This window comes from Hylaeus volcanicus, chromosome 5, assembly GCF_026283585.1.
Source record: "Hylaeus volcanicus isolate JK05 chromosome 5, UHH_iyHylVolc1.0_haploid, whole genome shotgun sequence".
Taxonomy (NCBI): Eukaryota; Metazoa; Arthropoda; class Insecta; order Hymenoptera; family Colletidae; genus Hylaeus; species Hylaeus volcanicus.
The window spans coordinates 26,290,026-26,305,526 of record NC_071980.1 but is presented as its reverse complement, the minus strand read 5'-3'; the positions used below and the strand labels follow the sequence as shown (position 1 = coordinate 26,305,526).

Genomic DNA, 15,501 nt, shown 5'->3' with positions numbered 1-15,501 from the left:
CGTATATATTGTCCCCGTTTCCCACGATTATTTCATTTCTAATATTTGTTCCATTCTAACCATCGAATTAGATCGACGACGAACATTTTGACAAACGAACGTATATTGGCCTCGTTTCTCGTGAATCGTTTCTGGCGCGCGCGTTATTTCGAGAAATCGTGGAGCATCCGACGCGGCAACAGGTGCGCCTAGTTTTCTTTATTCTTTGTTGTGAATCGCCTTGCACGAGTGCGCCCGAGTTCCAGCTGGACGGTCGTTTCCTTTTTCCCCTCGAGTCACATACCTGACTATCTCCGATCGAGCCTCGATCGGGGACAATGGCCGCTGGTTTGGTTCCTCTTGCATCGCAAGGGCCTCGTAGGAAATCCCGACCGATAATACCGTGTTGCTGCTGTCGTTCGACTCTGCGCCGTTGACGAATCGATCGAACGTTTCGCGTGTCGATCATTCGTTCCCTCCATGAGACTGCATTTTCCTTTAATCGATGTTAATGCCGGCTGAATATTAAAACGTCGAAATAATGGTTATTTAAGCACCGGGCGTCTTTAACACGGTCGAAGGCGAATCAGGGTTTCGCACGTGTTCGTCTTCGGATGTGAACGTGTTGTTTCGAGCCTGAAGAGCGTCGAAGAGAGGATTTGATAACGTGGAAGAGTTTAAAAGAAAGATCGACGCTGCTTTGTATTTGTCAAGGAAAATTGAGGGAACGATGGATGTAGGAGTGATTATGAGGGTTTGCAAGCTATATGAACCTGGCACCCGACTTTTCAAAAATTAATTTTTTTTTTATGGAAAATGATAGGATTTCGTTTGTACTTGATTGTACCGTTAATAGATTGTACCTTCATCAATTAATAAATAAAACAAATTTTTTAAATGGCCAGCACCCGACATTGAGATCTTTAAAATCTTGGTGAAATTTAAACTATCGAAGTACAAACGAAACGGAAAGCGGTACAAACGGGTACGAACGATTCTAAAAAAAACAGGGAAAGAACAGATTTTGAAAATCTTGAAAATTTATTTACAATCAATGTCGGGTGCTGGCCATTTAAGAAAATTTCTTTTATTTATTAATTAACGAAGGTACAAACGAAATTATTGGTGGTGCAATCAAGTACAAACGAAATACTATAATTTTCTATGAAAACAAAATTAATTTTTGAAAAGTTGAGTGCCAGGTTCACATAGCCGGGTTTGCAACGGATTAATTTTTGTTTGTTGTTGAGGTCCAAGAGGCGATGGATAGAATTATTCTAGGCGATCTGAACGTGTGAAATAATTTTAAAAGAAAGATTGATGCTGTTTTGTATTCGTAAATGAAAATTGAGGGAGTGATGGCTGTAGAAACTCTAGGAGCCATCGGGAGTGTTTTATAATGAGGTTAATTGTTATTTATTATTGAGAACCAAGAGGGTCTTGGATTAAATGTCAGGACTTTAGTCAAGAGTAGACAACATTCCCCTTCGTTTCGCTGCGATACGAAATAAATAAATAAATATAGCCGGGAATTGGTATATCTAACAATAAGTTGCATTTTCAATACCATGGTACGACTAAATGTCATTCGACCTAATTGCTACAAGAAAATTGTTCTAACTTCTTAATATATAATCTCGTAAGGTTGGTATTTGCGAGCTGGTGAAGGTGAAGGTGAAGTAAATATTACATAATCAAAATCAGTGTCCGGTTGAACTCGTTGTTCTTTAGCTGTTGTTCATTAAACATATAGATAAAAGAAACACGGAAAACTTGCAGAAATTCATTTAGTAGATAACAACTCCGTTATTTTTTCCCTCGATGTTTCACGTTGTATCACGTTTACTCATAATGTTACTCATAATTCGTAATTTGCATCGATTTGGAGTCTCCACAAAATAGCGCGTATAGATAGATACCATCTCAGTATGTTTATGTCTTTCCTTACATTCTTTTGCTCGTGTAAATACTTCTGCTTTTTTAGTTATTTCCTTGCATACCTGAAGTACACTCCAGGAAAAAGAATTGGAATATCGTCGACTAAATAAATTACCATCCACAAGTTTTCTGCTTGACTTTCCTTGCTCTTGTATGTTAATAAGGGGAGATTAGATATATCCCGAACAAATTTGAATATTACATATTAATAGAACACGGTATCGGTGCATTCGTAGACCACCGGTGATTGCAAAACGTTAACATGAACGCAGTTTTTAAAGTTAATAATCGAAAATCGTACAAAATTAACAAACGACCGAATTACTCGTTTTATTTTGAATCCACTGTTATTCTCTGAACACATTTTTGCTCGCTCATTCAAAATGACGTCAATTATTATACTTTGATACACAAAGGATTATTCGCAATTCAAATGACGTCAATTATTGAACTTTAATAAGAAAAAGTGACATTTAAAAATGAAATTAAATAATATCGTCACTGGCTCTTACAGGCTATTTGGGAGTTACGTTGTTTATAATATTGCGACAGCGAAGGATACGCTTAGGCGTGTTTTCCGAAGATTCGCGAAACGTTTATCCCCGCCGTGTGAAAATGGAGGACGTTGACTCGTTAGCTTGGAAAGCAAGATTGCGCTGGCCGTAGTCGCGTTCCGAGACACGAAACGTAGAGCGTGTGGTTTTACCTCCGCAAATAAAAATAAAACAAAAAACAGAAGAAGTCGGCTCCGCGTAATGTCTGTAATTTCCAGGGATTGAAAATTACGTTTCGTCTTAAAAACGGATTCCGAGGGGCGTAAATACTTGTAATTGTCTCGGCTGTGATAGTTCCACGGACCGCAAACTTGCTCGCGATGCGAAACAAACTTATCGTGTCGTGTAATCTAATTCTGTCGTTGATTAGAACTTGTTTTAAAAAACTAGCTTGGGTCGGAAAAATAATTCGCTCGGGGTTTATTAGTGTTGATTTCGTGGAGAAAATTATTTGTTTGATTACAAGGTAGATTAACGAAATTTTTAGGATTAGTTAACCCTTCGCACTCGAGAGGTGACTCTCAGTCGCCATTAGGTTTCACGCAGCAAATATACAATACCTAATGTTTCTTTACGTTTAATTTCTTTGGAGCTCGAACCTTTTTGTCAAATCTAGATAGCTTAGAATTCATGGCAATAGAATGCTAAGAAACATCTCGAGTTGCTGATAGATATCAGAAAAAAAGGCCTTGAGTGCAAAGAGTTAATAAAACTTTGCCTCCCTAAACCTTTGTCAAACATTAAAAAATGTTCGTGTAATCTTCCTCATTGAAATTGATCCAAAAATTGAGATCGAACTTAATTTTGTTCGTCGTAAAAACGATATTCTATTTTAATAAACTACGTGGCTTTAAGCGCGCCATTGCGCGTTACTTACGTGAGACGATTTAGCAATGTCGCGATGAGTGCAACACAAACAGATTCCAGATGGAAAATCTGGCCTTTCATCGACAGAAAACTGGTCTCGATTCGATTGCTTCGTTGTTGATTTGGTCGATGCTTGCAAAACTCGGCTTATTGTAATTCGTTTCCGGCGTTTATAGTCGATCGGTCAAGTCGAACTTTAATGAGAGTCGATTTCGTTGCCGCGACCTCTTTCCCGTGCATTTTCGTTTACTGGTTTCGGTTAATTTATAGTTCAACGTTGAAGAAGCTGTCTATCTAAACGTTTGAGTAGAGAAGCCTACGTTTTCCAAGCATAGAGCTTCACGTTATCGAAATACACTGTTTTGTTATTAAACATACTTTTATAGCAGTAGAAATCAATATCGATAGTAATTTTGGACAATAATAAAATCGAAGCGAATATATGTAGAACTAACTATAGATATAAAATTTAAGGCATTCATACATTGGTAAGCGATAGGTGTTATATTAGATTAAATACAAATGTGTTGACTCAGGAAATTCAGGACTAGTAAGATTAAGAGTTCCCAGTAAGATTAGAAAACGGGGTTTAGTTGTTTTAAGACACGAACGACAACGTAATTTTATAGAATTAGATAGATATATATTGAAAAGATATGGGACCGGAAACATTCAAAAACATCGATATTCAAATGATGTAATTTGCTTGAATTCGAATTAAAATACGTTTGGAAGGACTTAACAAGCATCGTGCTATTTTAAGGTTCTCGATTTCTGGTTTGAAATCGTCTTCAGCACTCGCCAAAATTATTTAGAGTGGTACAAATTGACGACCGCCACAACTTTGTTGTTTTAAGATATTTTTAGATACAACAATTTCAACACATGCACTAAGAAACGTGCTTTCGAATACACATACAGTTAATATTACCAAATTTTTTGGGTACAAACGGAAAATTGTCTGCTAATAAATGTAAACAACGTCTTTTAGTACATCGGTCGCAATTTTTGTATTTAAAAATATCTGAAATTGACGAAGTAGGAATTTTATTTGGGTACAAACGAAAAATTGTCTGCCAATGAATGTAAAGAACGTTTCTTAGTGCATCGGTCGCAATTTTTGTATTTAAAAATATCTGAAATTAACGAAGTTGGATAGGCTTCTCTTAAGATGTGAATCGGCCATATTCTAAAGGAATAACCAGAAAAGTTCGCGTCAGATTTCGTTCAATCCTCTTCGGATTGCACCGGTTCGCGATATTACGCGTGCAGTCTATTATTCGCGTCTCGTCGCCCCATTCCGGTCTTCCATTCTGAACCTTTTCTCATGCCTCTGTCCTTTTCCTGTGTCCCTCTTTGTACCGTCCCGTCCTCGCCGTTGTCTCGCAAATACCGCTAAGACATTAACGTATTCTGTGGGAAAAGGTTCGAGGTGGTCGTAGCAATCGTTGAAATCCTTCGTCCCACTGTCGCCGTTACCTTGACGATAGAATTGGAATAATATTCTCAATTATCCTCGGCCAGGAAGAATAACGAACGCTCGCGTATCGTTGATACTAATTACAGAATTGGCTAGTCGTGTAACTTCGATATGGTATTCAGTACCCTGGAAGCTCCGGAACGGCGAACAAAGTGTATTGAAGAATCGGAGCAGTGACTCGCAACCATTTGGGGACTAAACACACACTTTGTCGGATGAGCTTTTTAATTGGCCCATCGTTAATCTTTAAAAGCTTGAAATTGCATGATCTCAAACACAATGATCAGGCTTAGGTTACTAGTTTTGATAAATATACCATAATCACTTGGAACATGGTGTATTCTAATCTAGAACATAAATTTTCAGGTATTCTTTTCGGATTTTTTTTACTTATACTTCGAGGATATACATAATTTATTTTTAACGAAAAGCAAATTTAATCAAAATTTTGGTAGATGTATTTTTTTAAGGTCTATATTTTGACTAGATTTTTTTTTAAATTCTTGACTAGAATATCCTCTGAAGCGAACGATAATTGTTTCTGATTCAATAACGTTATTTATATCGACACACCGATACTCGCTAAAAAAAAGAAGAGCCTTTCAAAGATGGAATACTATTATTATTCCTTAATTGTTTATGTTTATTATACACAATAGTTGAGATATGTAATTATTATCACCCCTGAACCGTCGTTAGCACGAATCAATTTTTCCAAACATCGAAAGATGGGAGAATATGATATAAAATCTGCACAATAATTTAAATGTATAATTATTATGGTGGCTACTTGCGGAACCATCGTTAGCACGTATCACCTGAAACAGGTATTCGCGTTGTTTTCACCGATATTGTTCGTCGTTGCCCTCCGCGAGCTCTCAAGCCAGTTTCTGCAAGCGACGCAACTCTCGACCTTTGACCTCCCCCTCCCTCGGGCTATCGTTCTTCTGGTCATTGGTTGTCTCGTATTTGCGATCCAACTCCTCGTATTTGCAATTTATGAGTTCGCCTCGCGCTACCGCCTCGTGCACCTCGAACACACCGTCCTGACACCTTAATACTCGGTTACATTACCATTTTATTCCTCTTTCGCGACTTCTTTACTCTTCTTGCGCGAAGTAAATCTTCACCTACGAAACACGCTAATTCGTGACGAAGTGAACCGTATAGAGCGCCAATTATTGAGGTATTGTTTTGGATCGTAGGTTTCTTTAAATCCAGAAGGAATTTTTTTTTACTGTCGTCAGTTCGACAGGGTATAATAATGTTAGCAAAACACTGTGGATATTTATGCAAATTCATATTTTTAATGATAGACATAAAGAACTGAGGTTTAAATGGAAGCATGTTTTAATTTCCAAACAATGTAATTTTCTTTTTTTTTTGTATTTTCTTGTTGATATTCGATGTATTTTTGTGATTACAAACACACACACACCCTTAATATATTTTTCCAGATTTTCACTTGTCATAAATGCATAAACATCCGCAATGCAATTGTTAGATAAGAAAGCGTTACTGTGTTTTATTCAGCAAGAAAGTTAGAAACATTGAAAATCAAACATTCAAATTCAAATCAAAAGTGTTACCTAGGAACATTATTCTACAGAACTGAGGTTCCATCGTTTGTTTAATTTGCAGTACAAATTTTAATTTTTTGTACAAGCCTTTGAATCTATCTCTAGCCCCGAGTCCCTATTAATTGAAATTTCGTTGCGAAAAAAATTCACGAATATTGTGAAAACATAAACGCTCAATGATTCTCTAGAATATCTTCTTAAAAGGTGTCACCTAAATTGGAAGTTGCATGTGGACGTTTATACCTCTATCGCCGGCCCTGGCAAAGACAATTGCTTTTCTACTTCCTCGTTTTTCGAAGACGTATCCCGATTATATTACAATAGCGAATATTCTTAAAAGGAAAATTATGATTATTTGACGAAGGATAGTTTTTGCTTCCTTGTTGACATGCAAGAGCAATAATATATTTGGCGAAGTCTTATACTCGCCTGAAAAGAATTCCATGGTTCTTATTTACACTGAAACTACCAACACTCGACACATACTTCTCATGGAAGTTATTACATCTTCAAAATTAACCCTTTGCAGTCGAGGCCTTTTTTTCTGGTATCCATCAGCAACCCGAGATGCTTTCTTTAGCATTCTATTGTCACGAATGCTAAGCTTAGATTAACTTCGAAAATGAGATCAATTTGAGATTTGAAAATCGGGTCACCTTTGCCTCAACGACAATCATTTTATTAACACTTGGAGTTCCAAAGAAATTAAACCTAAAGAAAACCTAGTGGTGACTGAGAGTCACCTCTCGAGTGCAAAGGGTTAATACCTCTAGTATCAAAGACTTTACCACCTTCCCTAAACATTTACTGTGAGAACTTTATTGTTGGGTTCGTTAATCTTGGCACAAGGATACCGAGTACCATTGTTATCGAGTCGAGGTGCACTCTGCAGTAAATGTGTGCATTAAATGCACAACACGCATCGAGATAGCGTAACAACGATTGCTAGCTCTAACGATTTACGACACCTATCGGTTATACAGCTTCTTTTGTGGAGGGTTCGTATGCAATAGTTTTGAGGGCTAGGTTGCAGACTTTGCAAGTTGAGATTTGGGTGAGCCTTTCGTGGGAGGGACAGGTATCCCTGAACGTTTACCTGGGTCGAGGACAGTTCCAATCGGTATTATTTTTCCTCGTCGCAAATCATTTCCTAGAACGACCCACGATTGCAAACACTCGGGGAACGGTGATGATAGAGGAACGTCCACGCCGCTGCACGCAATGGAATACTGGAACGTTATTTTGGAGTGGTACAAATTTGCGCGCGAAAATAGAAAATTATGCTCGAAGTTGTTAGTAGGTGAATCATAGTTTGAAGTGATTTAAGTACGAGAGTAGTGGTATATATTTGTCCACAGTTACCATGATTTAGAATCACACATTTTAGAATACAAAAAAATATGGAATGTTAACACATTCGCGATCGGGAGATATTTTACGTTTCTAATACCGAGCACTGACGAAGATAATAACATTCCGAAGCTCAACATCGCGTATCGTTAGGGCGATGATAAAAATGACAGAAGTATGTTTTGAAATATGAATGTTGTAAATATGCAGCGTATAAAATAAAAAGATTTTTATAATTTTTCCATAACAAGGAATAGAATTTTAAGTGACGTGAATTCACGTCAGCGGTCGCGAATGCGTTAAAGTGAAATAGCTTGAGCTTGGTTCATTGAAGCGTGTAACTGATTTAAATCTCTCAACTGCGGCACTAGAACACATTCGTATGAAACAATTCCTCGGTTTCCAATTTCAGGAATAGTCATCAGGAATAGTCATCAGGAACGTCGCGATTAGGCCAAGTTTGGTACGAGGGTCGCGATACACTTAAATATTCGAAATTGGCCATTCTTAGGCTTGACTGATTATCCCATATTAATTAACATTTACGTAATGTTGATGCTGGTTCGTTTGTGTCGGGAGTTACGCGACGAGGTTTTATCGGGACGTCGATAAAGATAATTCAAGCCCGTGGCATGGTGGCATGCTCGTACCGAACTACCTTGATCCGTTAACCCCGCGTCAAAGAACCTGCTTATTAAGTTTCTTGCACGACACTGCCGATCATCGGTATGTATATATAACCGCGCGACATCCACGTATTCACGTCGCGTGGTTTCTCATAATCGCGATTCCATTCGAGCTATTGTAATACGTTTGAATCTATTAAAAGGGAAAAGCACATTCGTGATTTTTGTTTTTTACAGAGAAAATTTTACTAAATTTCAGAGATTGGCAAAACCCTAGACTTGGAACAAATCTGAAGTTTGCTGATATGTTTGTCTCGTTCCCTTCTCTGGACAATTTTCAAAAGAGGGAACGAGACAAACATATCAGCAAACTTCAGATTTATTCGATGGCTAGGGTTTTGCCCATCGCTGTTAAATTTGTATCAACTTTGAGAATATTTTAGGTATGTTTGTAAGTACGTTTGGTGATTTTTATCGATTCATTTCACACAGAAATCTTTGAGATATCGCGTGTCTTTTTAAAAATAATATTTGTTTCGATCTGCGAGAATGATATCTTAGATAGTAATGGATCGATCGTTTTCAAACTTTACATACGTTTACTTTATTTAAATGCCTCGAATACGAACTAAAAATTGAATTGAAATTATCGTTCAAAGTATGTTTTCGATTCATAGAAGCTACAGAAAAAGTGGCGAAGATCGTCATGTCTCAAAGATTTCCATGCGAAGTGAATTGAAAAAATTACCGAACGTACTTTACTCCCTTGCACTATGCCGAGACTCGGAAAAAGCCGCATTAGATTCAACAACGAGCCTGACCCGTGAAAATAGTGCAAGGGGTTAACCTAAAGGGGTCATACCTAAATTAATCTCGGAAATTATAAAAACATCAGATAGATTCTTAACAGTTGACACCTGAACTCCTATGTGGTTCACATTCCCAACTCTCCTTAGGAGTATGCATTAACAAGTGTAAATATACGAATGTACACAAGGAGGTGTACATATGCATAAATATTACAAAATGTAAAAAAGAAAATACACGTCACAGCATTTAGAAGACAAGACATTTAAATGTACGTATCTGTTTTTCATCTGGGTATATAAAAATGTGAATTTGCATAAATATCGACTTAGAAGTATACACAGACACGACTGTGTACAAATTCACGGAATTGTTTGCTGTTAGAAAAAAAAAAGAAATATATTATTAAAAAAAGACACTAATGACCTTAAAAGCCTTTTGTTTTTGTTATCTGTGAAATGAATAGTCTGAGCACTTTTTACTTAAATTATAACGTGAAGTTATAATAAAGAATGTATAGTATAAGTGAAGTTTCTTCTTTACAAATGTAAATGAATTTTACCCAACTCCAGTTACTAGAAAATGTCGAGTCCCGTTTTTAATGTCTACCTTGCAACGTGTCATTGTGAAATTTTCGATCTATTTTTAGTTTCGAAACGAGAAACTCGTTTTAAACGCTTGCACTCGATTAAAACCCACCACTTTCCACTCGGAAATATAGTAAAAGCTTACGTGTCCGTGGCGTTTTACTTTTATTATTCTTTTTTGTTTCGTAGACTCCTGGATTATCTGCCGGTCGTTCCTTTCGCGTGTTATGAGTAATTACACGCCAAATTCCTCGTTGTAATTAATGACCCACGGTGCAATTACGAAGACTCGCGGTGTACCGTTTTTGAATTTCATTTAGATAATTGTATAGCGCGTTAGGGACTCATTAGGGGTTCGTTAATTACGTAAGGACGATTTTGGCCATTTTTGATCCCCCTATCCCCAATTAAAGACACGTAAAGGTCTTCTTACATGATATTGTAACTAGAGTTTCCCTCTACTTAAATAGTTGTATGTTGTTAGAAAAGGCTTAGCTACACTAAAACACGTTATTACGTATTTGATAGAATTCACAGATGTTTATTTTTTTTTTTTTTTTAAATAGTTATTTTGTCTCTGGGAAATTCGTGGTATAATTAAAGGTAAGATTTGAAACAATCTTAAAATGAGGAAACTATTTTGATTCATAGTTAAATATTACGTAGGAATGACTCTTAACCGTCCCTCCCCAGGTAATGTCACGTTCAGATTTTTTTAAACCTCCCCGTCCCTTGAAATCTTTATGTAATTAATAAGTGACCTCTTACAGGGATAGTTTTACATAAACAGAGATTCAAAACGCTTCCTATCGTACATCTATATAGATCGAGGAAATCGACTCAAATATCGAGATGATTACCCGTATTAATAGCTCTGAATCTCACGAATATTTCGATAATCATCTAAGCATCTAGACAACGCGAAATTAATCGTTTTATAACGAAGACTATTCGCGTTGAATTTGCCACTGTAACAAGCATTAAATTCAATTTGCCGAGAAAATTATTCAAGATATATTTTTTACGCGATTCCACTAAAAAGCATTCGTCTACTATGTTGCGCGATCATTATGTACCTGTCTTTACGTAAAGGTGATTTGAAGTTCGGACCTGCAATCACACGAGGAAAGGTGAAAAAGACGGGAACGCATAATTTCTCGCTGTTACGTCAGATTGTAATTTTACAAAATGTAGCTTACTCGATAGAGTAAAGACGAAAAAATTCGACTAAACTAAACTCGCACGATGTATTCGTTGCATGCTTTGCATACCCCTGTTGGTATGTAACCCATTCGCGATGGTGTATGACGCGTTGCAGAATTACAGGGGCACGTGTGATTGGTCAATAAGGGAAGTATGGTAACGCAGAGACTAAGAAAGAACAACAATAATAAAGCTTGAGTCAAATGTAGTTGAAGTAGCAGTAATAAATAGTCTGTGGATGTTTATGCAAATTCAAATTTTCATGCAGTTCGTGCAGTTTTAAATTATCAAAAAATTTGTTACATTGTTGGTTATTTATGGATGTAACGATTGCAGGTGCTGGGAAGGCAGCAGTACATTGTACGACCGATGGTAATGGACGAAAGCTGTACGCCTGGAACCGGTAGCGACAATCCGGCGGTCGCCGGAAGTAGCGGTGTTATCAGCGAAGCAGCACTGGCGCATGCTCCAGCGTTAACCGAGAAAACGGTTCGAGAACACGGAATTCCGTTGGAGCAAGCGGTCGAGCAGGTAATTAAATTTCTAATCTTTAAATATTTCGTTGAAATTTGTCCGGCATAAATGTATACAATGTTTCCATCCACATATGTACATTCGATACGAACGATAAGGAAACTAATAACTTCGATCTGCGTTGAATGAAAAAAAAAAAAGATAAGTGTAGCTGAATTCGCGTAATCCATCGTATCATCGAACAAATATTTAACGTTGAAGACTAGAAGTATGAGTTTAGCAAGTTTCTCTAGTGGGTTTTTTTGTTTAGCAAATAATTAATGTGTTAATTACATGTAGAAATTACATGTACACATTACATTACACGTAGGGGAAGCATCAGTGCTTTTCTCACAGTGATGTCGATACGCTTGTCTATTGTACAAATTTTGTTAAATTTTAAGGAACCAAATTTGTTGGCAATATAAATAAAATTGAGTTTCATTTGAATTAGAGACGTATACGTAATTATTAAACGTTTTTGGCTTTCAAAGTGGTACGTAAAGAGGAATGATGTAAATAATGGAAATCAGAGAGAACGAATGTATCGTCTGGTGAAGCGAGAGTGAGGTCTCCAGGAACCTCATTCTCCCTTGGCCAACTTAAACGGCCACTTAATATCCATTTTAACTACCAATGAAAGTGAGAACTTCTTTAAATTTATATCTCGAGGATTTTTCATGTTTTAATTACATGAAGCATTCCACAAAACTGTTCTTATTGCGGGAGACTCAAGGGGAAGCAACTTTTACAAAATTTGATTTTTAAAAAAAGTTCGAAGCATGGTGGTCTTCCATGTCCTGCGTGACGTCAGGCACCGCACCGAGATTCGTCGTAGACGGACAGGCGCCTTTGAGACAATGCCTGCATCCAGAGGCCTGCAACAAAGACATCGAGCTGCCAGAACATTACAACTTCTTCCACGACCTCCGCAAGGAATTCGTCGCCTGCTACTCTACCCACGGGGAACTTTCGACCTTTGGTATACAGGAGATGCTGGAATGTATCCTTTTACAAATCGCATAATTAACGATTCGATGTTGCTCGGTCATTTCCTTGTTTTGCGCATACCTTTGTCGATGGGCGTCGTTCTACGTCGCAGGACCACTAGTGCGACTAGTTGCTCCCTCTATCGAGGAGATGGAGCACGAAAAAGTCAAATAAAAGCATAATGAATCGACATTTTAGGTATGTCATTCTCAATTTACGTGGCAGGGACTAATTGTCGAATTTATTTTATATTAGAGCATTTCAGCTGAATCCATGAGTATTGGAATATTTAGACTATTCAAAGGCTTATTCGAAGATACATAACGCTCTCAGCCACATTGGTTAATGGCGCCATCTGTCGTATTCGTTTTTTTTTTTATGTATTAGGTGTAGAAATTAATTCTGTGCCTCTGTATTTAATAATTTATAACTCTAGTTTAAACTTAATCGTCGCTAAAGTAGATATGCTTATTTGCTCATTCTAAGCCTTCTGAGTCCTCAGTTTCAACTCTATTACAATGTATCTATTCACATAACCTAAGTCTCAACCTGATGGTCACTGCTGCAATGCATCCATACGAACTTTTAGTAGCCTTCGAATTTTGCTTGTTGTTACTCTTTTTCAATTACTGTAATTACCAAGCACACTTGTGTAATCTGTGAGAATAATAACAATAAGCAAAAACGCATGGCTATCAAACTTCGTATATACATATAGATTGTAACGATATGTACAGATTCATTATAACAGAGTCCCAGGTCAAGAATCTAGAATGTTGGTAATTATTTCGGTTTAAACTAAACTTACAATAGATTGAATATAAAGCCAGAGGAATAATTTCTACGCCTAATTAATTATATTATATTGGTTTTCTCTCGTTCACGTCTCCTAAATTTTAGTTTAACTTTGATTCAGATTAACATTTCGTTACAAAGTGTAAACAACAAACAGGAACAACATTGTCTCACTTCCATATATTAGGTTGTCCCAAAAGTTTCTTTCGCTTTATTAATAAGTAATACATGCGCAATATTATATGTTTTATGCTACATTACTGAATTGTACACGATTCATTTTGCTCCATTACTGTTACAACATGAATATCAATGAAATTAGATTGTCTATTTATATAAACACGACCACATCAAATAATTGAGTGCAACTCGCGAAAGAAACTTTCGGGACAACCTAATACTCGCATCGTTACACAGTCCTAATCCCGTACCAAACTGACAAGTCGCTCCCTCTCTCGAGGATCGATGGCGCTCAAAAAACTCAATTAAAAAGGCCTGTAAAAATACAAAGGAGCATCCCACGAATCGAATTCACGCCTACATCGTTTTTCCAGCCCACCGTGTAGCCACTTTTCGATCCGCGCGTTTGTTCGCCGTCGGAATCGTCGCGATTCATTGATAAAAGTAAAGATTCCGTTTTTCGATACCGTCCGATCGCCCCAAGGCGACGACTATGGTCGAAACGAGGAGAATTCCAAGGCGTGCGGCCGTTAGGCGGCGCGACAGAAGTCGAATCCAACATATTCGACGAACCTGACGACGAACTGGCCGCTGGTGTGTAAAGTCAGTCCAAGTCAGTCTGGAAACGGACGGAGGGTGCGCGTATCGTGTAATTGCGGCTCTCGTGGGGCCAATATATTCGAGCACGAATATTACTCGCCCATCGTGCGTCCGTCTCCGCTCGATTTTTTAACGCAGAACTTTCGAGGATCTCGCGGGAGTGTGCTATATTATTTATTCGATTCGTTCTAAGCGACGACAGAATTATCCTGGGATCTCGACGTTCCTTCGAACGCTCCACGGTTTGAATTTGAGGTACGTTTATTCTGAACACGCGTATATCCATCGAAGGATCTCCTCGTGGTCGTGTTTAACATTGCTTCGTTGAGAACATAAGAATCGATCGTTAAATTCTTTCATTAAATAGTTTACAGTCTTGTAGAATACTTTGATGGGTTACTGGTACTTCAGCGAAGACTAGACGGCGTGTTAGTGTCCGGTAATGATTCATTTGTTTTGAAAATTTGAAGAAAAATGAGATTGGTGGAGGCTCCATTTGTGGAGGCATGGAAAATTTATTGGAGGGAAAATTCATTCGAGTGAAAGACACCATGGTCTCGATTAGGAGTATCGTTTTTATTTAATAGATACTAGTCTAATAGTACGACTTCCATTCCTCAGATATTTACTTTTTAATTCGAAAATATTGCGCAGTAATTTTGCTACGTACTGTCAAAGAAATATCCAAATTTCCAAGCACACGGTATGTGAATAGTAATTTCGATAAACTGAAATTATTTACGAAGGACAAAAACGATTGCACTCCTATTAACGCGGAGTCGTTCGATCTATGGTTATATTTTCGTTTCCTTGGGATTGGAAAAAAAAAAACAAGAACCTGCCTCGCATCTGTGTGTGCATATCAGCTCTTTCCATATTTCCTTGCATTTGCATGAAAGGTGTAGAAGCCGCGCACTCGTAGGTGAGATTTAAATCCAAAAGAGGAAGTGCTACTCCATAAATGCAAATTGGTACCTGACGTGGTTCCGATCCAACCTCGTTGTTAAGCTCGACTTGGAACCCACGGATTATAATCGTTCCATTCGTTCTATTGTAATGCGTGCTGTATCTATCCTTAATAAAACAAAACCACCTGTGGCTGCCGAGATACAGTATACACAAATATCGATCGACCCTAGCGACGTCTCACGATCCCATGATTTCTTTTATTTAATCGAATTATCGAATGTCGAAAGAAGCTCGTGGAATAAACAATCAAACACTTATTATAATTATTATATAGTACGAGTATAATTTTTGTTGATATTTGAGCAATTCAGAAAATACTTTACTTTGTGGTATCAGTGATCGCTGGTGAACAGAAAAATTATACAAGCGAGATAGTCTTTTATTTTGCTTATACTATCGAATAATAAGATGAAATATTTGTTTGGTTTTTGGAGTAGTTTACAAAACCGATAAGTCCATCTATTTCACCATTGAAGACCTCGA

The 15,501-nt window shown here is 37.5% G+C and overlaps 1 protein-coding gene across 3 annotated transcripts in view; it reads left to right on the top strand.

Moving 5' to 3' along the window:
• Positions 1-15,501, top strand: part of LOC128877406 (RNA-binding protein fusilli) — a 44,740-nt gene that overhangs the window by 4,227 nt on the left and 25,012 nt on the right. For all 3 annotated transcript variants that reach the window (XM_054124690.1, XM_054124689.1, XM_054124687.1), the window contains exons 2-3: positions 11,308-11,502; positions 12,259-12,487. In XM_054124690.1, coding sequence (XP_053980665.1) covers positions 11,308-11,502; positions 12,259-12,487 — 424 coding nt within the window. The remainder of the gene's footprint in view (positions 1-11,307; positions 11,503-12,258; positions 12,488-15,501) is intronic.